The sequence below is a fragment of the Selaginella moellendorffii genome, unplaced genomic scaffold (genome assembly GCF_000143415.4).
Source record: "Selaginella moellendorffii unplaced genomic scaffold, v1.0 SELMOscaffold_191, whole genome shotgun sequence".
NCBI classification, from domain to species: domain Eukaryota; kingdom Viridiplantae; phylum Streptophyta; class Lycopodiopsida; order Selaginellales; family Selaginellaceae; genus Selaginella; species Selaginella moellendorffii.
The window spans coordinates 27,472-53,388 of NW_003314451.1; the positions used below are offsets into that span (position 1 = coordinate 27,472).

At 47.1% G+C, this 25,917-nt stretch overlaps 9 protein-coding genes and 1 pseudogene across 10 annotated transcripts; 2 read left to right on the forward strand and 8 right to left on the reverse strand.

Annotated features, from left to right (window-relative positions):
- Positions 1–2: 2 nt before the first annotated feature.
- Positions 3–447, reverse strand: LOC112343740 (the record flags this gene model as incomplete). The annotated part of the gene is made up of 1 exon (XM_024667743.1): positions 3–447. A coding segment is annotated over exon 1 (381 nt), but the record flags the coding sequence as incomplete, so codon positions are not given.
- Positions 448–542: 95 nt separating this feature from the next.
- LOC9638295 (60S ribosomal protein L31) lies at positions 543–1,084 on the reverse strand. Its single transcript, XM_002994140.2, has 2 exons — positions 949–1,084; positions 543–897 (listed from the first exon to the last, which is right to left on the reverse strand). The coding sequence occupies exons 1-2, from the start codon at positions 1,032–1,034 to the stop codon at positions 621–623; spliced, it is 363 nt and encodes a 120-aa protein (XP_002994186.1). The 5' UTR covers positions 1,035–1,084; the 3' UTR covers positions 543–620.
- A 1,324-nt stretch (positions 1,085–2,408) lies between these two features.
- On the forward strand, positions 2,409–4,377 carry LOC9638290 (expansin-A10). Its single transcript, XM_002994136.2, has 4 exons — positions 2,409–2,502; positions 2,580–2,808; positions 2,897–3,212; positions 3,514–4,377. The coding sequence occupies exons 2-4, from the start codon at positions 2,583–2,585 to the stop codon at positions 3,815–3,817; spliced, it is 846 nt and encodes a 281-aa protein (XP_002994182.1). The 5' UTR covers positions 2,409–2,502; positions 2,580–2,582; the 3' UTR covers positions 3,818–4,377.
- Positions 4,378–6,407: 2,030 nt separating this feature from the next.
- LOC112343741 (germin-like protein subfamily 1 member 15) lies at positions 6,408–7,416 on the reverse strand. The gene is made up of 2 exons (XM_024667744.1): positions 6,778–7,416; positions 6,408–6,512 (listed from the first exon to the last, which is right to left on the reverse strand). The coding sequence occupies exons 1-2, from the start codon at positions 7,414–7,416 to the stop codon at positions 6,408–6,410; spliced, it is 744 nt and encodes a 247-aa protein (XP_024523512.1).
- A 4,054-nt stretch (positions 7,417–11,470) lies between these two features.
- LOC112343743 (putative germin-like protein 8-1) lies at positions 11,471–12,136 on the reverse strand. Its single transcript, XM_024667745.1, has one exon. It carries the CDS (start codon positions 12,134–12,136, stop codon positions 11,471–11,473), a length of 666 nt encoding a protein of 221 aa, XP_024523513.1.
- Positions 12,137–12,896: 760 nt separating this feature from the next.
- On the reverse strand, positions 12,897–13,553 carry LOC112343744 (germin-like protein subfamily 1 member 13). The gene has a single exon (XM_024667746.1). It carries the CDS (start codon positions 13,551–13,553, stop codon positions 12,897–12,899), a length of 657 nt encoding a protein of 218 aa, XP_024523514.1.
- A 233-nt stretch (positions 13,554–13,786) lies between these two features.
- On the reverse strand, positions 13,787–14,737 carry LOC112343745 (annotated as a pseudogene).
- Positions 14,738–15,642: 905 nt separating this feature from the next.
- LOC9638291 (40S ribosomal protein S20) lies at positions 15,643–16,350 on the reverse strand. Of its 2 annotated transcripts, none has more exons than XM_002994142.2 (4): positions 16,269–16,350; positions 16,107–16,217; positions 15,911–16,024; positions 15,643–15,852 (listed from the first exon to the last, which is right to left on the reverse strand). In XM_002994142.2, exons 2-4 carry the CDS (start codon positions 16,204–16,206, stop codon positions 15,713–15,715), a joined length of 354 nt encoding a protein of 117 aa, XP_002994188.2. In that variant the 5' UTR covers positions 16,207–16,217; positions 16,269–16,350; the 3' UTR covers positions 15,643–15,712. The 2 variants fall into 2 exon arrangements, with proteins under 2 accessions (XP_002994188.2, XP_024523503.1); XM_024667735.1 differs by having other exon boundaries at positions 16,107–16,224; positions 16,269–16,348.
- A 74-nt stretch (positions 16,351–16,424) lies between these two features.
- On the reverse strand, positions 16,425–17,802 carry LOC9638292 (GDSL esterase/lipase At1g58430). Its single transcript, XM_002994143.2, has 5 exons — positions 17,527–17,802; positions 17,323–17,450; positions 17,035–17,259; positions 16,701–16,983; positions 16,425–16,643 (listed from the first exon to the last, which is right to left on the reverse strand). Exons 1-5 carry the CDS (start codon positions 17,780–17,782, stop codon positions 16,465–16,467), a joined length of 1,071 nt encoding a protein of 356 aa, XP_002994189.1. The 5' UTR covers positions 17,783–17,802; the 3' UTR covers positions 16,425–16,464.
- A 150-nt stretch (positions 17,803–17,952) lies between these two features.
- LOC112343734 (pentatricopeptide repeat-containing protein At4g02750-like) lies at positions 17,953–21,111 on the forward strand. The gene is made up of 2 exons (XM_024667733.1): positions 17,953–20,603; positions 20,672–21,111. Exon 1 carries the CDS (start codon positions 18,119–18,121, stop codon positions 20,018–20,020), a length of 1,902 nt encoding a protein of 633 aa, XP_024523501.1. The 5' UTR covers positions 17,953–18,118; the 3' UTR covers positions 20,021–20,603; positions 20,672–21,111.
- Positions 21,112–25,917: the final 4,806 nt, after the last annotated feature.

Consider the following 25,917-nt stretch of genomic DNA (forward strand, 5'->3'; position numbering starts at 1 on the left):
CGATCTGGAGCAGGAGGCACAGCAACCCACCTGAAAATCCGATCGTCCGCGTGACCACCACCACCGCCTCCCGCTTTGTTGCGCTTGCCCGGATTCTTGGAGCCGGCGCTCTCGCCGTGCAAGCACTGCGTGTGGACGAGGAATTTGCTGCGGAGCCACACGAGCAAGCGCCTCATGTGTGTCTTGCTCTTGATCCCTTCCTTCTCGGCGTGCTCCCAGAGATCGCGCGATCCAATCGGGCCATGGGTGCGAACAATGCTGAGTACCTTCTGCGTCGGCAGATCCTTGGGGCTCTTCTTGGCGTAGAGGAAGGGATTGGAGAGATCCACCTCGTGGAGCTTGTAAAGGCGCCGTGGGAAGCGACGAGCGAGCTCCACCGCCATGGCGCCCAAAAACCCTAGCCAAAACCCTAATCCCAGGATCACATTGCTCTATCAAAATATCGATTGCTCGAGTAGGAACTAAAATCTGGAATGGCGCAAGAGAGAAATCACTGCTCCACCGCCATGGCACCCAAGAACCCTAATACTACGATCGCATTGTGCTCGAGAACGAAGAACACTAGAATTAAAGAGGGGAAAATTTTGGTATTCCAGGATCTGGGGCAAGAGAAGAAAGAATCACTCCTCCTCCACCGTCTTGGTCTCGAGCTTCCGGAATCCCTCGGCCGGGAGCTCCGCCACGGTGACGTAGCTGTAGAGCTCCTCCTTGGCGTCCTCGTCGTCGTTGCGCTTGCGAGCAATCCGGACGCGAATCCTCCGCGGCACATTGCGGATGCCTCTACTCCAGACGTGCTTGTTGAGCTTGACATCCACCCTCACATCCGAGGTTCCCATGGCCTTTTGCGCGAATTTCTTGATCTCCTTCACCGCCCGGGGAGCCATCTTCTTGAAGGTGCTGCGGCAAAACAATCGATTCGATCGAATGGAGCGTGCGATTGAAGCTTACCAGCCATGGATCCGCTTGTGGAGATTGATGGTGTACTCCCTCGTCACGACCTCCTTCTTGCTGCGGCTGTTCTTCTTGTCGGCCATCGCTCACCTCGTAAACCCTAGAGACTCCCGCCGTTGGATCTAGGGCAAACTCCACTTTTAGGGCGTGTTGGAAGCGGGAAATCTGAGCCGTTGGATCTGCGGCTGGATGTCGAGCTCGCCACATTAAAAGAGACGTTAAGCTACAAGGACTCGAGCCCGGGACCACCTAACTAGGAGCAATCGTAGACGCTAAAATCAACGGACGGATTCCACTGACCACTTGCACCACTTGCGTGCCGCTGCGTATTCATTGCCCTCCTCGCATTAACTACATTCTAAGTTTTACGTGCGCCGTACGGAGGTTTGGGTCATGGCCATTAATGCCACATATGATTTGGACAATTTCTCGATGGACCTCCTAGTTTTACCCACCAAATAAGCAGCCGCTTATGTCAATCAAATCACCATCGCCCTTCCCTATTTGTGTCATCCACGTCACCGTCGTGTTGACTGCGGGCCGCCATCTCGGCCGTCCAACGTGCGATCCGACAGTCTAGACGGTACCGTACTGTCGGCGGCATATTCTAGAATTCAAACTTTCAAATTTTCGTGGCGGGCGGGGTAACGTGCATGGCATATTGACTTAATGCGCAATGTTTTTGTCCGTCAACTTAGAATATAAGCTCCCAAAATTTCACGTCGTGGGATCCAGGTTGTAAAATTTGTCCATTGCCATGAAATTGCCAAGAAAATATAAGAACAGAAACTCTCTAGAGGTCATCAATCGTCAGCCCTAATCGAAGAAACCTCATCGAAACCTCCAGAAGTGGTGCCCCAAGAAAATTTGGTATAGTCTTTCGCCTAAAGATATATTTGATTCCAAGCAAGTTTGAGACAGGAGATTAAAGTAAAGGAGACCTTTGCAACGCTTTCGACGGCAAAGCTAGTGCCTGTACAGCGACAATGTACGTGTATATCTTCCTCTTTTGCGGCGGGGTGGGGGTTCGAATCCACGCCAGAAACCCGCGAACGAATTTCCCTTTCACGCATTTTTAAAGCCTTTTCTAAACGAACTTTACCGGAACATTTACCGCCACGCTGACAAACAACTGGGGAAAAGGTCCCTGCTCCTTTTATTTACCTTTCTACCACAACCACGGTAAAATCGCCCTGACTTGCCTGCCACCCTGCCTGGGCCGTCACGCACGTCACCATCATCGCGACCGTCACTCCGCTTTTGATAGACGGTTGCGATAACGACTCGCCCCGCCAGCCCTAAACGGTTGCCCGTTATAAACGACCGCCCGCCAAAAAACACGGGCGGGCCCCGCCGCCCAAAAGCTCTCCCCGACCAAAACCGTTGGCCGGGCAAAAGAGCTTTTGGCCAGGCGGGCACGCTCAATGCGAGGGATTTTCTCTCTTTATAAACCCGCCATGAAGAGCCCATTCTCCCCAAGCCAGGAAAGAGCTCACGATCAATCAAGCGTTCTTGGCGAGCGCGTCCCTCTCGCCTCCTTCGATCGATTTGGTATCTTTCTCTCCATTCTCGCATATAATCCTCTCTCGCCGCGGCTAATCTGTGTGAAATCTCTCGAAACATCGCAGGCCATGGCTTCCAGGGCGCCTCTGCTGCTCGCGATCGTTTCTTGGATCGCATTTCTCCACCAGGCCGCGGCGACTGGCCACCACGGCGTGGCGCGCGGCCATCACCAGCATCGCGGAGGCGGCCATGGCGGCGGCGGTGGCGGATCGTCCGGAGGAGGCTACGAATCCGGCTCCTGGACCGGCGCGCATGCTACATTCTACGGCGGCAGCGATGCATCTGGAACCATGGGTGAGACATCGCGTTTCTTGCGAAATATTTCGCTCGATCTTGGTTTCTTGTTCTAACGGGAGCCCTCGTCTTGGATTCTCTCTACCAGGAGGAGCTTGCGGCTATGGCAATCTCTACAGCCAGGGCTACGGCACCAACACCGCGGCATTGAGCACCGCGCTCTTCCAGAGCGGCCTCTCCTGCGGCGCTTGCTTCGAGGTGAAATGCAATGGTGATCCCGAGTGGTGCCTCCCGGGCTCCTCTGTTCTCGTCACGGCCACGAATTTCTGCCCGCCCAACGATGCGCTCCCGAACAACAATGGCGGATGGTGCAACACGCCGCTCCAGCATTTCGACATGGCGCAGCCAGCGTTCGAGCAGATCGCCAAGTACAGGGGAGGCATTGTGCCTGTTCTTTACAGAAGGTACAAGCACTACATTCCCATTTTCCATTTTTTTCTTTGCTCTTGGGTTGGGTTTTCTTTGTCCTAGTTCCATCTGGATCAGACTTTTGCTTGCTTTGCGTTGCGTTGCTTTGCTTCTATGTGCCAGTCCCATCTAGATCAAACTTTTGGTTGCTTTGCTTCTATGTAACTAGATGAAACTTTTGTTTGCTTTGCTTTGCTTCCCTGTTCATCGAGATGAGATCCTTTAGAGAAAGTCATAGCACCCACATTGCTCTGCTTTGCTTTGCTTTTATTTACGTCAGGCTTTTCTTCGTTTCAGGGTTCCATGCCAGAGGAAAGGCGGCATCCGATTCACCATGAATGGCCACAACTACTTCAACCTGGTGCTCGTCACCAACGTCGGCGGCGCCGGGGACGTCCACTCGGTTTCGATCAAGGGCTCCAACACCGACTGGCTGCCAATGTCGCGCAACTGGGGCCAAAACTGGCAGAGCAACGCCATCCTCAGCGGCCAGTCGCTCTCCTTCAAGGTCACCACCAGCGACGGCCGGACGGTGGTGTCGTACGACGCTGCCCCGCCCAATTGGCAGTACGGGCAGACTTACAGCGGCGACCAGTTCTGAGCTTTCTGATCCATCGACTCGACGCCGCTGGCTTTGGATTCCCTGGGTGGTTTTTTTTTTTTTTTCCCCCCTCCTTTCCTCGTTCTTCGCTCTTTTCTCTTTCGGTGGATTTTGGATTTTGGTGGTGGCAGCAGCGCAGCAGCAGATTTGAGAGCTGGGATGTGGGATCTCACAAACAGCCCGTGTCTGCGGCAGCAATTACGCCACCCCGTCCGATCTTGGATGCTGCGGTTTAGTTTTTTAAGGCAAAGTAGCCACCCGCATTCGAGGCATTCCTTGGTTCTCTTCCACAAGATTTTGTTTTCTCTTTTTTACACCCTTTTCTTCGGCCAGCTCCTCTGGTTACTTGATTTTGTTCTTGATTCTTGGTGGCTGCCGAGGTGGTGGTGGAACACGACTACCCGCACCCACGAGAACAAAATATACTGGTTTTCTAGTACGTATCGCAGCCAAGGGAACGTGATCTCCTTCCTGTCAAAAGGATCACAGGACTTTTGGCGTTTGTTTTTGTTTCACAAAGCTTGATATGAATATAACTTACTAGGTTATAGTTATGGGAACTGACCAAACTGGAAACTTGATAGTACCAAATCTAAACAACTTTATAGCCTTGTCACATGCCACGAGAACTTTACACCCAACGCAACATGACGAGTGAGATTTCTTCCATTCTTTTGGCCTTGGTTGTTCTTGTTGTTTGTGGAGTTGCAAAAGAATAGAAGACCACCACATCCACCACCATAGCTAGACCAACTTTTTACAATGGGCCCCAAACAGATGAGATGGGCCATGGGCCCCAACCCAAACTCTCTTCCGTACCAGCCACCATGTGGCGTGAGAAAAAGAAAGGCGAGATTGTGATTTAGTCACATGCGGCATGCCGTCATACATGTGCCATGTGCATTGCCTTTAAAGCTTTAGGTCTGTCTGTCGCGCCGCGCTCATCGTTGTCCTCCCCTTCCACACGCCCTTGACCAACAGCTTTCCTAAAACAACCATGACCGTTGACCATTTTTCGCGCTTCCAGATATTAACCCAAAGCCCTAAATACTGACCATTGACCACCTGGACCAAATCTTTGTCACTCGCTAAAACAGTTTCCACATCACGGGCCTCGGCTCATACGGCATGCTTTCGATCAGCTCCTTGGCCTGTTTCGCGAATCCTTTCCGCGCGAGGATGTCGATCACGCACTCGTAGTGCTCCGGGGTGTGTTCTATCCATCTGTCCGCAGCCATGGATCGGAAGTACTCCCGGCATCCCTTGACGAGCGAACGTCGAGCGTCCGGGATCATCCCGTTCCAATCCATCCTCCGGAGAAGCTCCAGGACTTGCCTGAGATGCCCGGCTCTTGCGTACGGTTCCAGGAGCGAGTTCCAGGAGGTCGTGAGCTAGGAAAACCTCCGCTGCTTTGGCCAGAACTCCACACTTCTCATACATGGCTACCAGCGCCGTCTTGATCACCGCGTCTTTCTCCACAAACTGCTCGTGGAGTTTTCTGCTTTGCGAGAAACTCCCATGGCTGCGCAGGCATTGATCGCAGGCCACGCGCATTGATCGCAGGCGCGGGCCGAGCTCCTCTGCTTTTAGGGCTCTTGTATGATTCCAGCCGTATATCCATTTAGGGTTTTTAGATTTAGTTTTTAAAAAAAGTAATTTATATTAAATCTAATTCTTACCTTTAACAAACACTCTTAAGTTTTTCAATCATGGAGAGCTGCTTCGATCACTTCGTTCAGATTATCAGATTCTTGAGTCTGGAAAAAAGCCCTAGCCACAGCGACCAGGCCCAAGAGTGACCATAGCGAGAGCGCAGACCGGGTCATCCGCTGGAAGTGGACCACCTCGAGGAAAGATAAACAAGTCCCCGGGATATCAAACCTTCTCGAACAGCCTGTTGGCAGTCGTCACAAACCCAGCGTCGATGCGTTCCTGGAGACAATAGATGACCTCGGATGATCGGGGATGGACGTGGGGAGGATTCTTGCGTGTTGAGGCCTGGGAACCTTATGATGTCGACCAGCTGGACCCTGATGTGAGAGTGTTGGTGGTTTTTGCAGGCTCCCGGGATGATGGTGGAGGTGAAATCGTCGGCGGTCACCCTTGCAAGGAACTGCGTTGATGAAGATTCTGGAGTTGGGATCCTGGACGCAGGGCTCTCCACTACAACGTTGGCAATTGCCAAAACTGCAATAAGAGGACTTTACAATCGAACACTTGATTCCACAGCTTCAAAGAAGCAGCGCTGTCCGTAGACACAGAAAATTCCTTTGAGCTTTCGTATACTGATTAGCACAGTAGTTACAGATCTTAACATAGACAGCGCCAGCTTAACATAGAGAGTAGGGTTGAGTTGTTTAAAAACGTCCATCAATGCAAAAATGCAATCTGGATGATGCTTGCCTTTAATGCCTAATGTGTTTGTTATTGCCTATGAGATTGTGCATGTGTTGTGTTACACAGATTTTGTTGTCCATTCTTATTAGCTACTGGATCAATTAACTGAAGTCGGGAGCTGGAGCGATGGTTTCAATCCCCCTCCACAGCAGCAGCTCCTCTTTCGTCTCGATCCTCTTGGAAATTTAAGGCTTTACCGCTGGATCCCATCTAATGGCCCCTCTTCGCTGGCTGATCTTCTCCCAAGCAGCATCCATTCCTCTCGTGACCCTCCTTGGCCCAACTGTCTTGGGAGAGTCTGTGAGGAATTCATATAACAAAATAAGACATTCCTCAATTTTCAAAACTACCACAGAGGCTTTACTAAAATTTCTCTACTAGAATGCTCCATCCAAAGAAGCAGCACAAAAATCTTGGAGAGGCCTGAAAAAGTGTAGTTCAATCTGCCGGAATTGGACCGGCGACCTAAGGATTCCTGAGCACCTTTGAACTAAGAGCTTTATTGAGATTTTTTGCAAGCATTTTGTAGTTGAACCTTTTGTCCAGAATCAAGTCCGACTCACTCCACGTCGTAACTCATCAATCTCATTTTCGTCAACCTGCAAAGTTGCCTCCAAAACTTCGTTCATGATGTCTGGAGTGGTCTGGAACAACGCTCTAGCCATGTCTGTTCTTCCCGGGTTTTGACTTCCAAGCGCAGCCACCGCAACCGAGTCCGACTTATCCAGGTTTCGCTGGAAGTGAACTAGTCCCCTGGGAAAGATGAACAGATCACCGGGATGCAAAACCTTTGCGAACAACTGGTTGGAAGTTGACACAAATCCAACATAGAGGCGTCCTTGGAGGAGCCAGATGACCTCGGACGCTCGGGGATGGTTGTGCGGAGGATTCACGCCAAATGGACCGAATGCAAGGCGAGCAATGGAGAGTCCCTGCGTGTTGAGGCCTGGAAACATTGTGATATCGATCAAGTCGACTTGGATTCGCAGTGTGTTGTTTGTGACTGGAGCCTGACGAAGGATTGTGGAGGTGAAGTCATCGGCAGTGACTGTGGTGGGATCTTTGCAAGGAACTCCGTTGATGAACACTTTGGAGTTTGGATCTTCGACGCAGAAATCCTGGAGAGGATCCTCATCGCCCAAAACTCCAATAATAGTTAAGCACAGAAAGAATGACACCGTGACAATTTTGATGAGAGCCATTGGCATAGAACACTTGAAATTGTGACAACTCAAGACGAAACTACTTGGTATGAATCTGTGGCCTCTGCTCGCTGGTATTTATTGGCAGAAATGGCATCGAGAGCTATAATTTTTAATTGTTTCTCATGGTCACGTATACATTCATAGACCCATGCAGAGACAACGATATGTCATGTCACCCGTTGGCGTGAAGTAGTGGATCTTGAGTGAAAGATCTCAAAAGAAGAGGAGCCGTGAAAGGCAGCATGGAAAATTCGGAGATTTATAAATCAGACTTTTTAAAACATTTCTAGAACTGAAATCTCAACAATAAAGGAAGGCTCTATCAACAGCAAATCTCCACGCTAAACAGTGCACACTTTGAAAAAGTTGACAGAGATCCAGCCACGGAAAAACTCCGCTTGGATGAATTAACTTAGCACAGCAATGACTCAATTCACTTCCATTCAAGGTGATCCCAAGGGCTGTGGATTAAAAGGCTCAAGCCTTGAATTATTTTTGTACTTAGAAGTGTGTTGTGTTAATTGTTAACGCCTCAGATCTTCTCAAAATGTGTGCATGCAAGTGTTACAAAGATTGTTTTGTCTAAGCTACTGGATCAATTAGCTTTCATCCTTATAAGGTGGGGCCAGACTTGGGCCACCTCTTGGATTTCAAGGCTCTCGTCACTGGCTGATCTTCTAAGCATAAAAAGTCCTCCACATTCCCTGCTTGGCCCACAGCACGATTGTGAGGAGTTTTAGTCAGAATTCCTATCAAATTATATTATTATATTTGTCACCAACACATTCCTTATTCTTTTATTTAAGTATCTTCGCACTAGAAACACAAAGAGACACTCTTATTGCCAATGAACATAAGAGAAAAGCTTACTATCCTAGATCTGGCTTGCTGTTTGCTCTTTGAATTTTATAAGCTTTTATGGGTCAGAGACAAGGCTCTTCTCCTTGAGGTCCTATGCTTCTAGCTGATTTATCATTGTAAAACTAATATTTAATCTGCCGGAATCGAACCGGGTTGCGTGTTATCACACATTTTGGAGTGGTTTGCTATTTTAAGGCCCTTGAACAAAACCTTCTCAAACAACTTTTTGGAAATTAACAATGATTTGTATATGTGACCATGTAAAAAAAAATTGGCTCCTCGGAGCACTGCGAATAAATACCGTCGAGCAGAGGCCACAGATCCATACCAAGTATTTCGTCTTGAGTTTTCGCAATTTCATATACCAACGGCACACTCTTTTTTGTGCATCTTCTCCAGAATTTCTTCATTGAGGATCCAAACTCCAACGTTTTCATCAATGGTGTGCCCTGCAAAGATCCCGACACAGACTTCACCTCCACCATCCTTCAACACACTGAGAATCCAAGTCGACTTGATCGATATTAGAATGTTTCCAGGCCTCAACACACTCCATTGCTTGCCATGCATTCGAGTTTTTTCAACATTTCTAGAACCGAAATTTCAACGATATAGGAAGGAATATTGGCCTCTATCAACCACAAATCTCCACGGTAAACAGTGGACACTTTGACAAAGTTGATAAAAATCCAGGCAAGGAAGAACTCCAGCTTGGAAGAATAAACTCCAACACAACAATGACCCAAAACAATGTAAACAAAGGTGAACTCGCTGTGCAGAACAAAGACCTGGATTCAAAGGCGTCAAGGAAGCAACGCTATAGACGTGCTAGACATATCCTGATGAATATCATTTTGCATGTAGTGTAGCAATCGCTGTTTAACTTTATGCTCACATGGGCATGTTCCCTCCCTTATTTTACACCTTAGCCTCTCTGTCATCTTGGTCCTCTTGAAATTTCAAGGCTTTCTGCAGAGGCCGCCCTCCCAGGCAGCACCGAAACTCTTAGAGTCAAAAACAAATTTCACTGTAGTGTTGAGATTTCTTTCTATGGATAACTTTAAGTCTTGGTTTAGATCGGACTTCTATTACAGGATGTAAATTCCATTGTCCAATTTCTAACACTTTCTCTGCCAACTGAGCTAAGATCGGTTTTGATTATTTATTGAAACTTTTGCATTTTATTAGTTGGACTTTTTGTCAGTAAAGTCCGGCCAATCCACACGAGAACTTCGTTCGTGATATTTGGAGTTTGTTTGGAACAACGCTCTAGCCACGTCTGTGCTTCCCGGTTTTTGGATTCCAATCGCAGCCAAACCGTGTCGACTTATCCAGGTTTCGCTGGAAGTGAACGAGAACTCTGGGAAAGATTCAAAACCTTTGCAAACAGCTGGTTGGAAGTTGACACAAATCCGACGCAGAGGCGGAGCCAGATGACCTCGAACGCTCGGGGATGGCTGTGTGGAGGATTCACGCTGAATGGACTGAATGCGAGGCGAGCAATGGAGAGTCCTTCTGGAAACATTCTAATATCAATCAAGTTGACTTGGCTTCTCAGTGTTGTTTGTGACTGGAGCCTGGGGAAGGATGGTGGAGGTGAAGTCGTGAGCAGTATCTCTTGTGGGGGCTTCGTTGATGAAGACTTTGGAGTTTGGATCCTTGACAAAAAAGTCCTGGAGAGGATCCGGATCACCCAAAACTCCAACGATGGCCACCATGCATGAGAGAAGGAATCCAAAAAGCATTTCTTGCTAGTGCCATTTGTGCTCTCGCTCACTCTCTTACCTCCTCTAGTTTAATCTCTCTCGCTCCTTCTCTCTATGATCTCTCTCTCGCTCTCTTTAAAACAACGCAGTGGCCGCGAGCTTAAATGAAGGAATATGTAAGTAGGTGGATCGAGACTTTACCTTGGCATTGATTTTCCTGGCATGCTCGCGCTGAGCTGCAGCTCTTTTGATAATCGTGTCCAATTTTCCACCGAGGATAAATTTTACGTTGTTACAACTGTAAAGATTGTGCGGTCCCTATGACCAGGAAGGCGATGCTGGTTGATTCACTGCGCCGCGAGCTCGCAAAGCTAGCGGCTTTTATGCCAGAGAGTGTGTCACGGGTGAGGTGGCACCCGTACTGCTGGACGCATCTTGTCAGAATCTCACACTACTTGATGAGACGAGGGCGAGGATAGTTTCCAGCACAGACCTTGAGCCGCAACTGCTCCAGGAAGTAGGGCTTGAGGACTCTATTCACCTAAACTTCAACCTTGGAGAGTTGAACTTAAATCTGTGACCGAGCACAGTTGACGAAGTGTTGAGGGGTTTTTGTTCTCCTATGTTATCGAGAATTTGCAAGGACTCGTAAGACACGAACTCCTTTTACCAGTCAGGTCTTTTGGGATGGACGGCTCAGCGTTTGCTGCGAGAGAAGAACAAGAGAGAAGAAGAAGAAGAAGAAAAACTTGCGTAGAAAAGGATAATTGTTACTACTAGATCGCCATTGTCAAGACCATCTGCATGTAGCCCAGCCACACTCCCACCTGGTGTTGCTAGTGATGCTCCCAAGATTGATACAAGCACTTGCCTCCTCCCACATCTGCACTGCTATTTGCCAGATCTTCTGAAGACCCACTATGAGGAGCTATATCTTGCAGCTCCCAGCACGCAAACCCGTGGTCTCGTCAAGTGCCGGGAACCTCGCCATGGCCCTGAGCTCAACCCAAGGATCTACTTTTCATTATGTGGCGGCTCCGCAAAGCCCCTCCAAAGAAGCGCACAGGTGGACGATTGCTGACCATGCGGCAATCGAACCAGCGACCCAAGGATTTCTCAGAGCTACTACAGTCCTCCACTCTGCCAACTGACTCGCTAAGATTGGTCTTCCTTGTTTACCACGTTCCACGAGACGATTCCAGCATTGGCCGCAATTCCTCGATGCATCCAGCACTTTTCTATCACCAAATCCCGGAGGCGCTCTTGGCGGAATCCAACGCCCGTGAAACATCGCTCGCGTGCTTGGATCGCGAGATCATCTCCACCTGGTTGCGTGAGACGCTCTTGCGGATGTGATCCACGCGAGCCCTTTGTTAAATTTAAAATGATTCCAGTATGTCCTTTTAGGGCTTTTTAGAAAACTTAATTTATATTAAACTCATTATCTCAAGAACATTCTTTCTTACCTTTATCAAAAACTCTTCTCAGGTCTGGCTCACTCCAGCGCGAAGCTTTTCGATCACTTCCTCGTCAACTTGGAGAGCTGCTTCGATCACTTCGTTCAGATTATCAGATTCTTGAGTCTGGAAAAGAGCCCTAGCCACATCCGTGCGACCAGGGTTTTGACTCCCAAGAGTGGCAATAGCGAGAGCGCTGACCGGGTCAAGGTTCCGCTGGAAGTGGACCAGCCCTCGAGGAAAGATAAACAAGTCCCCGGGATACAAAACCTTCTCGAACAGCCTGTTGGCTGTCGTTACAAACCCAGCGTAGATGCGTCCCTGGAGACAATAGATGACCTCGGATGATCGCGGATGGACGTGGGGAGGATTCACTCCGAATGGACCGAATGAGAGGCGAGCGATGGAGAGTCCTTGCGTGTTGAGGCCTGGGAACATCGTGATGTCGATCAGCTGGACCCTGATGTTGAGAGTGTTGGTGGTGTTTGCAGGCTCGCGGAGGATGGTTGAGGTGAAATCGTCGGCAGTGACGGTGGTGGGATCCTTGCAAGGAACTCCGTTGATAAAGACTTTGGAGTTGGGATCCTGGACGCAGACGTCTTGGAGGGGATCTTCATCACCCCGCACGACTGCAAGGCTGGCAATTGTGAAAACTGCAAGAAGAGCAACAAAAACTTGGGGAAACTTGGCCATTGAGATGTATCGATTGATCGATGCAGAGATGCTATTGGGAGGCTCTGGTATATGTATTTATACTGGGGAATTTCCCGTACATTTATTCTTATTGTATTAGTAGAGAAGTCCAACTGTGTTACCTACATATAAAGACAAACTCTCTTAGATTTTACAATCGAACACTTGGATTCAAAGGCTTCAAGGAAGCAACGCTGTCATATTTCTTTGAGCTTCCGTATGCTGATGAGAACAGTAGTTAGGAATAACATTTTGTGTGGAGGAGTGCAAACTTAACATATAGGACTATGTAGAGCGGTAAAGCAGAGTCAATCTGGATTTCATGCTTAAAGTGTTTGTCATTGTTTCAATCCCCCGGCAGCCGCAGCCTCCCCTTCGTCTCGGTCCTCTTGGAAGTTTCAAGGCTTTCTGCTGGACCCCAGTTAATGGACACCGCCCCTCCTCGCTGACTGATCTTCTCATCCGTAACACTCAAAAGTCTTCCTTACTCGCCGCTCTTGACCTTCCTTGGCCCAGCGGCACTGGCTTGGGAGAGTTTCCAAGTCGGAAACAAAATGCGTATAAACATTATAATTTTATATTGGTCAGAAAAAGAATCACACATTCCTCAATTTTTATATAGTGCCCAAAACTGCATACCATTGAAGAATGAAGTCCGATCTGACCGAATCGAACCAGCGACAAAAGGATTTCTGAATGATACTACAGCCCTCCGAGCCAAGATCGATTTTATTTGTTAATTGAAACTTTTGAACATTGATTAAGTCCGACTCACTCCACTTCGTAACTTATTAATCTCATTTCCATCAACCTGTAAAGTTGTCTCTAAAACTTCGTTCATGATGTTTGGAGTGGTCTGGAACAACGCTCTAGCCATGTCTGTTCTTCCCGGGTTTTGGCTTCCAAGCGCAGCAACTGCGACCGTGCTCGAGTTATTCAGATTTCGCTGGAAGTGAACAAGACCCCTGGGAAAGATGAACAGGTCACCGGGATACAAAACCTTTGCAAACAACCGGTTGGAAGTTGACACAAATCCGACGTAGAGGCCTCCCTGGAGGAGCCAGATGATCTCGGATGCTCGGGGATGGCTGTGTGGAGGATTCACGCCAAATGGACCGAATGCGAGGCGGGCAATGGAGAGCCCTTGTGTGTTGAGGCCTGGAAACATTCTAATATCGACCAAGTCGACTTGGATTCGCAGTGTGTTGTTTGTGACTGGAGCCTGGCGAAGGACGGTGGAGGTGAAGTCGTCAACAGTAACTCTAGTGGGATCTTTGCAAGGGGCTCCGTCGACGAAAACTTTGGAGTTTGGATCTTTGACGCAGAAGTCCTGGAGAGGATCAGGATCGCCCAAAACTCCAAAGATGGCCACCATGCACGAGAGAAGGAATCCAAAAGCATTGCTTGCTAGTGCCATTTGTGCTCTCGCTCACTCTCTTCTTTCCTCTAGTTTAGTCTCTCTCGCGCTCGCTCGCTCTTTTTCTCTATGATCTCTTGCAGTGGCCGCGAGCTTAAATGCAAAGGAAGATGTAAGTAGGTGGATGTTGATTTTCCTGGCACGCCTACGCCGAGCTGCAGATTGTGTTTCCATCAAGAATCAGATTTACGTTGTTACAACCATTAAGACTGAGAGGTCCCTATTATATGAGATCAGGTTGATTCGCTGCGCCGCGACACTCGCAAAGCTGGCGGATTTGATGCGGAGAGTGTGTCACGGGTGAGGTGGCAGCCGTCGGCGATGAACTGCTAGAGGGGGTCGAGAACATCTTGCCAGAATCTCACACTACTTCCTTCTGGATTGATTCGCGCGCGAAAATGAGACGAGGGCGAGACGGTTTCCAGCACAAACCTCCGCTCCAGGAAGTAGAATGTAGCTCCGTTCACTTCTACATTAATCTAAAGGAGTGAAGATCGAGCAAAGAAAATACCGTAAGCTTCAACCTTTGACCGAGCAAAGCACCGGAGTTGAGATGACCGGTATAAGTGTTGTTGTTCTCCTACCCGGAAAGCAAGTGAAAACTCGCGAACTTGCGAACTTTGTCAAATTGAGCCTGGCATCTGTTGCAGCAGCTCGAGCGTACTTCTCCATTTTTTCGTTGGGATCGATCCCAATGACACTCATGCCGCTCCCTGATCTCACGTAATACTTGAGATTTGGACCCGTGCCAACACCCAGCTCGGCGAGAAAAGATCTTTTGTCTCAGGTTCTCAAACCTGTGCAAGCATCGGTCTTGCAGCTCCCAGCACGCAAAGCTCCATCTTGTGGCCGCCTCCCGGAGGGTTGAAACCCGTGGCAGAATCATTACTCTGCGGCCTTAGTGTGCGCACTAAGGAAGAGATGATTAAATAATACACTATCTTTCAAGTTCTTCAAGGTCATCGCGCCTTTGTCAAGCCTGTGGGGAGAATGGAGGCAGTGGAGTTTTCGATTGTCGGCTGCCGTGCCGACTATCATGGAGTTGATCCGATCTGCCGGAATCGAACCAGAGGATTTCTGCCTGCCAACTAACTTTTGCAAAACATTTATTAGTTGGTCACTCATTATTATCGTCAAACCGGAGAACTGATGTTTGGATTGGTTTGGAACAGCGCTGTAGCCATGTCTGATCTTCCCGGGTTTTGGCTTCCAAGCGCACCCGTGTCCGAGTTGTCCAGGAGTGAGCGAGACCCTGAGAAGATGAAGAGATCACCGGAATACAAAACCTTGAAGTTGACACAAATCACGTAGAGGCGGGACGCTCGGGGATGTGTGGAGGATTGGACCGAATGCGAGGCAAGCAATGGAGGGTCCCTGTGTGTTGAGGCCTGGAAACATAGTAATATCGACGTGGATTTGTTTGTGACTGGAGCTGAAGGGGGGAGATCTTTGGAAGGCTCTCCGTTGATGAAAACATTGGAGTTTGGATGCAGAAATCCTGGAAAGGATCCCAAAACTCGAACGATAGCTGAGGACAGAAAGAATGCAACTGTGACAACTTCGATGAAAACCATAGCTATATAGAACATACTTGGTATGAATATATGAATACCAGTGCACTGGTATTTAGGAATTGCGTCGAGAGCTCAAAAGAGAAGCCTCGTGAAAGAACACAAAAGACTACATTGGTTTCATTTCTAGAACAAATAACTATTTGCCTCTATCCACCGTAAGTCTCCACGGTAACCAGTGGACACTATGACAAAGCGGATAGAGATCCAGGCAAGGAAAAACTCCCCACCTTGGAAGAATTAGCTCTAGCACAGCAATGACTCAAAAACACTTCCACTGCAAAGTTACGGAAGGTGATCTCAAGGGCTGTGCAAAACAAAGAACCTGTACAAGAGTGTTGTGATGTTCCCAGCACACTCCCACCACAAGTGGCTCAGAAGATCACACCCTTGGCCCCTCCAAAAGCTAGAGAGGCATACATTTTTATCGAAGAGCTTGCGAAGGAAAGCACTGCAATGCTAGCAATGCCCCAGGGCACTCTTCAGCACGAAAATCCTAGCTTACAAGACACGAAGCGTAAGTCAAAACCAGATTAAGTATCTCTTCAAACAGCTCTGGCAGAAGGAAAACGAACAAGAAGAATCCTTCTACTCGGCAATAGTCACCTCGACTTCCACACCGGGCTCGATGGTGATGGAGGTGATTTGCTTCACAACCTCCGAGGAGCTGTGCAGATCGATCACTCGCTTGTGGACCCTCAGCTCGAAACGATCCCAGGTGTTAGTTCCTGTCGAGAAGCAGTGAGAAACAAAAATGAAAAGAGAAAAAATCCAGAGAGGGCATACCTTCGCCACAGGGAGACTTCCTGGTGGTGTGACGAAGAACTTTGGTGGGCATCCTCACGGGACCCTTCACTCGAAGCTGCTTGTCCTTGGCACCACGAACCAGATCGCTACAAACTAAAGCAGACCACCCAACAAAAACCAAAGGAAAAATCGTCTCAGCCTTCTTTCATGCCAGGAAAGAAATTCTAAACCTTACCTTTCTCCAGATTCTTCACATTCTTGGACGTCAGGGTAATGCGAATGCGATGGAGGGTTTCGGCCGCCTCCTCTTTCCCGGGCTTGTAAGGCATCGCCATGGCGCTTCTTCCTGGCAACTAAAACCACTGAATCGAGCCTTGCGATCGAAGAAAGCACTCACCTGGGCTCGCTGCGCAAAATCTCCGAGCGCAAGATCCCCGAGACAGACACCTTACGGCCGCTTGCTGAGGGACTAGGGTTAGGTTTAGGGCTTTACATCATGTTTGTTCCATATCCTACGGTCGAGATGGATTAGATCCAACGGCGCAGGTTTGAATGGAGTGAGCTTTATTTTATGAAGCGGGAAAAGCTTTACATTAGCTCGCAAGCGATGGAAACAAGCGATTGGCGAGCAATTTGATGAGATCTTGTCCGGGATGGATGGCATCGAAGAACATGTACGAGGATCTGGACGAGCAAACCATGGTCCCATTGCAACCATCTCCAATCTCTGTAAAGCCGAATCCACAGCAGCCTCTATTCACCACCGTGTAGCCTTGAAGAGGACGAGTGAGTAAGAAAAGCATGAGATTTTGAGAACAGCCATACTCACCATAGTTGGAAGGGTTTGAGATGGCGTCCCTTGTCACGTTGTAAGCATCGAAGTTGAAGTAGAACTTGGATCCCGTCAGGTTTGCCTGGAGAGAGTTGAGCGCGGTCTGGAGATCCACGTCGTAAGAGTAAGCCAAATTGTTTGAGTTCTCGTTGCAATTTGTCCGGCAAGATGGGAAGAAGTTGCCAGCGCTCAAGCATTGGATCGTGATCGCTATGGGAGTACAACCCAAAGGTCCCAGCGCTGGAATTATAAACTTGCGAGCTCCCAGATTGTATAAGTCCTGGAAAAGCAGAAAACAGTTCAATCTTTAGATCTAAAAAGCTTGTTTTACCTTAATTCTGCTCGAAAAAGTGGTGATCATGAGGGCTCGAAAGTCCGCGTCTGTGTAATTGAGGTAGATGCTAAAGTTTTTGTTGGAGAAATCATTGGATCCAAAGCTTAGAATGAAGAGTGCTTTTGCAATTCGAGCTGATGCTGCGGCCACGCCTTCTAGAGCCTGAAGCCTCTGAGTTACATTCGCAAACCACTGGACTTGGAGGCTAAAGTTGTAAGGAGTCTAGACACCAAAGAATCATTAGTATCAGGATGCTGAGACACTGGTGGATTGTGATAGATTTACCAGATTGCTGGAGAGAGCATCTATGATCGCCGCACCTCCAGAAGCCAAGTTTACACCTTGGGTTAGATTCACCCCATTCGCATTTGGATCGAGAAACGGGAGTGCCCTGTTGATTCCACAGTATTGAGCTACAAACCACATTTACATATATGATCATCCACAACTAACATTTGAAATGTTCTTGAAAGTTGGCGGCCAACTTACCAAGATAATCAGGAAGAACTAATCCGTTTGTGAATCGGCCAGTGGGGATTTGATTGGGGTAATCAACACCATAGGGAGTGTGATTTGCTCTGGCAATTGTGAAACTCACGTTCACAAAATAGTTGTTGTTTCCACTGTCGACAATCGAATCGCCCAAAGTGAACACGGCGGTGGCATTCGTGCAATTGGGACTTTGGGCATAAACTAGAGACAAGGTCGAAGCAAGCAATGCACAAAACAAGATCGCAGAAGACATGTTTTAAGTACTTTTTTTTCTTGTAACAAAGATAATATGAGAAACTTGTGTGTTAACTGCGATCTTGAGCGGGGCTTTTATATCCATGATGTGGCTTCCACGCAAAATCCTGGATCTTCCATCCATCCAGCTACAAATTATCTGATTCCAATTGAAATTTCCCAGTTGCTAGTTGTGAGATTGAGATCTTCGCTGTGCCTTCTTCCACCAAACTTAAAGCTACGACTCCAGGAATTTGATGTTGGGCATGACATCATATTTTAAAAGGCGCTTTGCTGACGATGAAATCGAGAGCGCGTGGATTGATTTTGATTCTGCGAGAAGAAGAAGAAGATCATGGCTGCCAAAACACCAGACCAAGTTTTCATCGCCAACAAGCTGATTCACATGTACGGAAGCGCCGGTCGGGTGAAAGATGCACGGATTGCGTTCGACGGCATTGCTTTGGGCGACAGGAACGTTTACACCTGGGTGCTGATGCTCTGTGCATATTCCCGAAATGGGTATATTCGCGAGTCCCGGGCTACGTTTGACGAGATGCCTGAGAAGAACATGGTGGCGTGGAATGCCATGCTAGCTGCATATGCCCAAAGCGGGCACTTTGAAGAATTTGAAATTCTCTTTGGTGAGATTCCCATGTGGAACGTTGTTTCTTGGAACACATTGCTAGCGGCATACTCCCAGAGCGGAAGCAAACAGAAGTCGAAGATTGTTTTTGACTCGATGCCGGAGTGGAACTTAATCTCCTGGAATTCACTGCTTGCTGCGCATACCCAAAACGGGCATCTTAAACAGGCGCGAACAGTTTTTGATGGAATGCCAGCACGAAACTTTATCTCGTGGACTACACTTTTAGCAGGATACGTGCACCATCAAAAGGTCGCGGAGGCCAACAATGTTTTTATGTCTATGCCACAGCACGACATGGTGTCTTGGACTCTGATACTTACCGCATATGCCCGTCTCCGACATATGCGAAAGTGCGTAGAAATCTTTCATACCGCGAGGCAAGTGGATCTCACGTTTTGCAACGCTATGTTAACTGCGTTTTCTCAGGTTGGAGATGTTAAAGGTGGCAAATGCTTTTTTGATACTATGCCTCAGCATGACATGGTGTCGTGGAACAACATGCTTTTGGTCTATGCTCAGAATGGCCACATTGGAAAAGCTCGGGAGCTTTTTGAGAAGATGGAGCACCGTGACCTGGTTTCATGGACGTGCATGGTAAGCGCGTATGCTCAAGCTGGAAATATCAAAGAAGCCGAGTTCTTTTTCCAGAGAATGCCTTTCACGAATATCGTGTCGTGGAACTCGATGATCTCGGCTTACAGCCAAAAGGGAAACTTTGAGAGAGTTGAGAAGATGGTAGAAAAAATGCCGCAGTCGAGTTTGTCGTCGTGGAACGCTGTTCTAGCTGCCAATTTCGATAGAGGAAATCCGGAAAGAGCAAAACTAGTGTTTGACGAGATGCCGGAGCACAGCTCCGTGGCTATGAGCTCACTGATTTGTGGATATGCGCAGTTTGGTTTCATGGATTTTGCACGGGAGGTTTTTGAGAGTGTTCCTCACAAAGATCTACTGTCGTGGACGTCGATTCTGATCGCTTTCGCAAACCACGGAGAAGTGGAAGAAGCGAAGCATTTGTTTGAAACAATGCCACAGCGAGACATCGTTGCTTGGAACGCAATCCTGGTTATGTATGGTCAAAACGGTGATTTAGAAAACGCAGCAAGGATTTTCAGCTCTATGCCCGAGCGCGATCTCGTTTCATGGACCTCGATTCTGACCAAGTTCGCACAGAGGGGAAAACTCCAAGAGGCGATGAAAATCTTCGACGAGCTCGAAACTCTACACTCTCCTGACCAGGTTTGTTTCGTGGGAGTTCTCATCGCTTGCAGCCACAAAGGAAAGCTTGCTCTCGCCAAGGAGTACTTTCTGTCCATGAGACACGACTTTGGAATAGAGCCTGTGAAGCAGCACTACTGTTGCATGGTGGATTTGCTCGCCAGAGCCTCGTATCTGGAAGATGCGAGAGAGCTCTTGGCGACGATGCCATTTAAACCAGATGCTGTAAATCTGGTGGCTTTTCTTTCGGCGTGTAGGATGGGCCGGATGAGTGATGATCATATTTGTCACAGTGCCGGTCTTGTCGCAAAGAGCGTCTTGGATTTGGATTCCAGGAATGGAGCTGCTCACATCTTGCTAGCAAACGTTCTGCGTGATCCACCTGAAGTTTAACTTGTTGTTTTGTTCCTGCCGCGGAGGACAATCTTGCAGTCTAGATATATGTTCGACAAAGTTGATGGCTAGCTTGAATGAACGTCGCGTCCTTCTGGGTAAAAGTTTTAAGTCAAGGACGCTTCTTCCCAGCTATTTGGAATTCATGAATTCATGGGTTTTATCAGCGATTTCAAAACGTGAAGGAAGTTTCCCTTGAGAAAAATCGAGTCAAAGTCATCAAATGTGAGGCACGAGAAAGGGTAGCCTATGTGAAAGTCCAGTCTGCGCCTCAAACTGTGATCTAGACGTGTGGAAACTTTCTTTACAATGCAAGAGAGAAGCATTGAAGTTTTCTTCCACTTTGGCAATTTAGCTTAGCGGTGGCTAAACTGTAGAATCCAGCTATAAAAACCGCCACAAATTTCGAACGTGAGCAGCAAGGCATCTCGCAGCGTGTTCTTCGGTGTTGCGGCAAAGTCTCAGCAAAGTTTCAAGAAAAAATCTCGATCCATTTTCCCTCTTTTTGCAAGCATGAAGAAGGTGACACTCTCAACTTGTGGGAGCTGCAAGGGAAAGACTGATGCGCTTAAGAAGATCAAAGGTATGTACAAACTTTGGATTGGAAATTCGAGAGCTGATCTCGTGGATTTTTCTGTTTTTGAACAACAGGGGTTGATAAGGTGGAATCGGAGAAGTCAGGCCTGGTAGTGATCGGCAAATTTGATGTGGACGACGTGGTCAAGGCGATGAATTGCCACCACAGTGTTCTTCGTTCCATCGAGAACAATTACGAGCCCCCAAAGAAGAAGGAAGAGAAGAAGGAAGAGAAGAAGGATGGTGGTAGCGTTTTGTATGTTTACGCCCACAACTACAATCACTACAATTGCAAGTGCTAATTTGTTCTTCCAATTGCAAGGGATGGATGGATCTGCAAGAACAAGGGAGGTAGCGTGTGTATGAAATAATTTCAAGAGTTTCAGATCTATAAGAGCAATGAGTTTGACAGAGCATTTAATTGTCAGAATCATAACTGATGTAAGGTTTTCAAAAGTTAGATCTTTCTATGAATGCAAAAGACTTTGCACAGCACAAATGCCGGTGCAAGTCAATGATCGTCGCCGTAGTCAAGGCTATACTTCTAGATTCCGTGACAGGAAGAATCTCAGAGCGAGGGAGAGAGAGAGAGAGAGAGAACAATGATAAGAACAACCTTTTGTTCAATGTCTATATCACCTTGCGGGAATTCATGGAAGATTCAAGTTGAAAAAAAGGTAAAGTAGGAAAAATCTCAGAACTCCACACTGATGGATTAACTTTTTGGAAACGTAGGGGTGGTGAAGTGGAATCGGAGAGAGGAGAAGAAGGAACAGTCTCTGATCATGAAGTTCGTCTCTTCGCTTTCCCACGGTGCCACGCGATGTGCTGGAATAGTGGCAACGACCACTTTGAGTAGGGCATCACCCATGCCCGAACGCTTGCTGCTGTATGATTTGCTTCTCAACTTGGAAATTCAGTTCTGGGTTCAAACGCGACAACCTTTTGCGGGCTTTGATGAATCGGTCTCTCATAAGAAGAATAGACAGTTAAAGTTGCAACACCGCGGATCAATACGTGTGGAATTTTCTTCCGCATTATGTCGTCTTTGACTATTCGCTGAAATCGCGAGGAATTTGGTGGTGACGCGTCGTCCTACGAAGACTATACCGTAGAATCAGGCTATAAAAACCGCAAACGTGAGCAGCAAGGCATCTCGCAGCGTATTTCTCGATTTTCTGGCAAGCTTCAAGCAAACATCTTGAGCGAGCAACTAGTTTTCTCGATCCAGTTTCCTTTCCTTGTAAGCATGAAGAAGGCGACACTCTCAACTTGTGAAAGCTGCAAGGGGAAGACTGACGCGCTCAAGAAGATCAAAGGTATAGCACAATCTTTGCATTGGATCGCGGCCCTGATTCCATGAAATCTCTGGTGTGGTTTTCCCAACAGGGGTCGATAAGGTGGAATCGGAGTCGTCAGGCCTGGTGGTGATTGGAAAATTTGATGTGGACGACGTGCTAAAGGCGATGGATTGCCACCACAGTGTCCTTCGTTCCATCGAGAACAATTACGAGCCCCCCAAAAAGAAGGAAGACAAGAAGGAAGAAGGCTCTAGCGTTATATATGTGTACACCCACACCTACAACCAGTACTGGAAGTGAGTTAAATAGTGTTTGTGTGTAAAAATAGATTTTCTCTTCCACCTCAAATTCTTGAATGTAGAATTCATGGGAGGTAAAGTAATTTCGAAAGTTGATGTCTCAATCAAGGGCATTAATTTTTCTCGGTTCAGAGTTCAAAACCGAATCTAAAACATTGATCCCACAGAAAGAAGAAAGAAAACACACCGGTGCATTTGACTCTAAAGGAATGTGGTTCGTTCTTAACCTTGAACTTTGAGGAGATTAATTCTCTTCCTAAGAGTTTGAAAATGAACGTGCGTCATCACACATTAAAGAGTGGAACTCTGAAAAAAACCATTTGTTTATTCCTCTCAACAGGAGGAGACTTAAACGAAGTCACTTTTCAATTGCAGGATAAAAATGATGTTTTGACAAAGTGAGTTCAAATAGAAGTTTACTAGAGCTGAGAGCCACTGTATCAGACTCGTTTTGAATTGTTTAGAAGAATGTATAATGCTATTCAAGCTTCAAAGTTTCGTAAAATGGTCCATGAATGTACACTGACCTTTCAATCTTACCATGGATTTAAGCGATCAATGTAAGCTTCTTTGGTCTCCCAGCTGGAATGGATTTGACAAAGTTGATGGCTAGTCGCGATTGTGGTCCTTCTGGGTAAAAGTTTAAGTCAAGGACGCTCCTTTGGTCTCCCAGCATGGGTTTTGTCAGCGATTTCAAAAAGCTGCAACTCATCAAATGACGTCAAATGTGAGGCACGAGAAAGGGAAGCCCATGTGAAAGTCCAGTGTACGCTCTGAAAACTTTCTATACAATGCAAGAGAGAAGCTTTGAAATGGTCTTCGACTTTGGCAATTTACCAGTGGCTAAACTGTAGAATCCAGCTATAAAAACCGCCACAAAGTTCGAACGTGAGCAGCAAGGCATCTCGCAGCGTGTTCTTCGGAGTTGCAAAGTCTCAGCAAAGGTTCAAGAAAAAATCTCGATCCATTTTTCCTCCTTTTGCGAGCATGAAAAAGGTGACACTCTCAACTTGTGGGAGCTGCGAGGGAAAGACTGATGCGCTTAAGAAGATCAAAGGTATGTACAAACTTGGATTGGAAATTTGAAAGCTGATATCGTTTCTTGTTTTTGAACAACAGGGGTTGATAAGGTGCAATGGGAGTCGTCAGACCTGGTAGTGATCGGCAAATTTGATGTGGACGACGTGGTCAAGGCGATGGATTGCCACCATAGCGTTCTTCGTTCCGTCGAGAACGATTATGAGCCCCCAAAGAAGGACAAGGAGAAGAAGGGCGGTGGTTCTAGTGTTGTATATGTTTACACCCACACCTACAATCACTACAATTGCAATTGCTAAAACACTGCATAGTTCTTCCACTTGCAAAGGATGGATGGATCTGCAAGAACAAGGGAGGTGGCGTGTGTCTGGCGCAACTTCAGGAGCTTCTGATCTAGACATAGCACCAAGTTCTTAGGGTTTCTTATTTCGCACGCACACTTTATCAATATACTTTAGTTTAATATTTAACCCTCAGTTTAACATAAGGGTTTAAGGATATAATTGTCAGAGCATTAAATTTTCAAAACTTGAATATTTTTTTATCAAACTGATGAATAATGCCGGTGCTCAGACGTAGTCAAGGATATACTTCTGAATGGAGAGCCAGAAGAATCGGATTCCACTTCACCACCCTTGCGTTTCCATAAAGTTAATCGATCAGTGTGGAGTTCTAGAATAGTAAATTAGCAGAGTTTTTTCCTACCTTACCTTTTTTATGTTGTAACCATCGATTAACTGGTCCGAACTCACGGGAAACAACTTTTTGGGGCCGAAACTTCCACGAAATTGTTCCCGCAAGGACAATTATGAGAGAGGAGAAGAAGGAACATCATGAATCATCCACGGTGCCACGCGATGTGCGGAATAGTGGCAACGACCACTTCTAGTAGGGAATCACCCATTTGCTGCTGTATGATTTGCTGCTCAACTTGAGTTCTAGGCTCAAACGCGACAATCTTTTGCGGCTTTGATGAATCGGTCTCCCAGCTAGTTGGAATGTCCTCTTCATAAGAAGAATAGACTGTTAAAGTTGCAACAACGCGGATCTAGACAGTGTGGAATTTTCTTCTGCATTGTGGTCGTCTTTGACTATTCGCTGAAATCGCGAGGAATTTGGTGGTGACGCGTCGTCCTACAAAGACTATACCGTAGAATCAAGCTATAAAAACCGCAGACATGAGCAGCAAGGCATCTCGCAGCGTATTTCTCGGTTTTCTGAGCAAACATCTTGAGCAAGCAACTAGTAATCTCGATCCATTTTCCTTTCCTTGCAAGCATGAAGAAGGCGACACTTTCAACTTGTGAAAGCTGCAAGGGGAAGACCGACGCGCTCAAGAAGATCAAAGGTATAGCACAATCTTTGCATTGGATCGCGGCCCTGATTCCATGAAATCTCTGGTGTGGTTTTCCCAACAGGGGTCGATAAGGTGGAATCGGAGTCGTCAGGCCTGGTGGTGATTGGAAAATTTGATGTGGACGACGTGCTAAAGGCGATGGATTGCCACCACAGTGTCCTTCGTTCCATCGAGAACAATTACGAGCCCCCCAAAAAGAAGGAAGACAAGAAGGAGGAAGGTTCTAGCGTTATATATGTGTACACCCACACCTACAACCAGTACTGGAAGTGAGTTAAAATAGTGTTTGTGTATAGAAGTAGTTTTTCTCTTCCACTTCAAATACTTGAATTCATGGGAGGTGAAGCAATTTCGAAAGCTTGAAACCGATGCGGTTCAGAGATCAAAGCGAATCTAAAATATTGATCCCGCAGAAAGAAGAAACAAAACACACCGGAGACTCTATGGTACAGGAATGTGGTAACTATGGCTCTCAGCTCTAGTAAAGTTCTCACTTCGTCAAAACATCATTTTTATCCTAAAAGTGATCCTCCTCCTGTTTAGAGAAATAAATGGTTTATTTACTGAGGAGTTCCAAGTGAGTTTCAGACTATGCGATTGGAATTGTTTAGAAGACTATAATGCTATTCAAGCTTCAAACTTTAAAAAAATGGTCCGTGAACGTGGACTGACCTTTCAATCTTACCTTCTTTTCTGGATTTTAGCGATCAATGTAAGCTTCTTTGGTCTCCCGGCTGGAATGGACTTTTTCTTCCAGCGATTTCAGAAAGGGAGCACGAGGGTGTCAAGTTGCAACACCAAAACAAATCCATGATGGCACGAGATTTAGACGCGTCGATAAAACTGTGATCCGTGTGGAAATTTTCTTTCGGGTGAAATGGCTTCCGCCAGAAACGGACCTCGTAATTTGAACTAGCGAGGAATTTGGAAGTAGACGCGTCGTCTTACGATACCTTCAGCTATAAAAATCGCAACAAATTGGCATCGCAATCGAATTTTCCTAAGAAGGTGACACTCTGAGCTGTCGACGCACTCAAGCAGATTGAAGGTATAACACTATCTTTGGATTGCATTTCAAGTGTGGTTTTCTCAACAGGGGTTGACGAGGTGGAATGGGAGTCGTTAGGCCCGGTGGTGATTGGAAACTTTGATGTGGACGACGTGGTCAATGCAATGGATTGCCACCATAGAGTTCTTCACTCCATCGAGAAAGATTACGAGCCCCCAAAGAAGGAAGAGAAGGAGGAGGAAGAGGGCGGTGGTTCTGTTCTAAGCAAAAGTTTCAAGAGCTTCGTGAGGGATTATTGGATTTTCAAGAGATTAAGT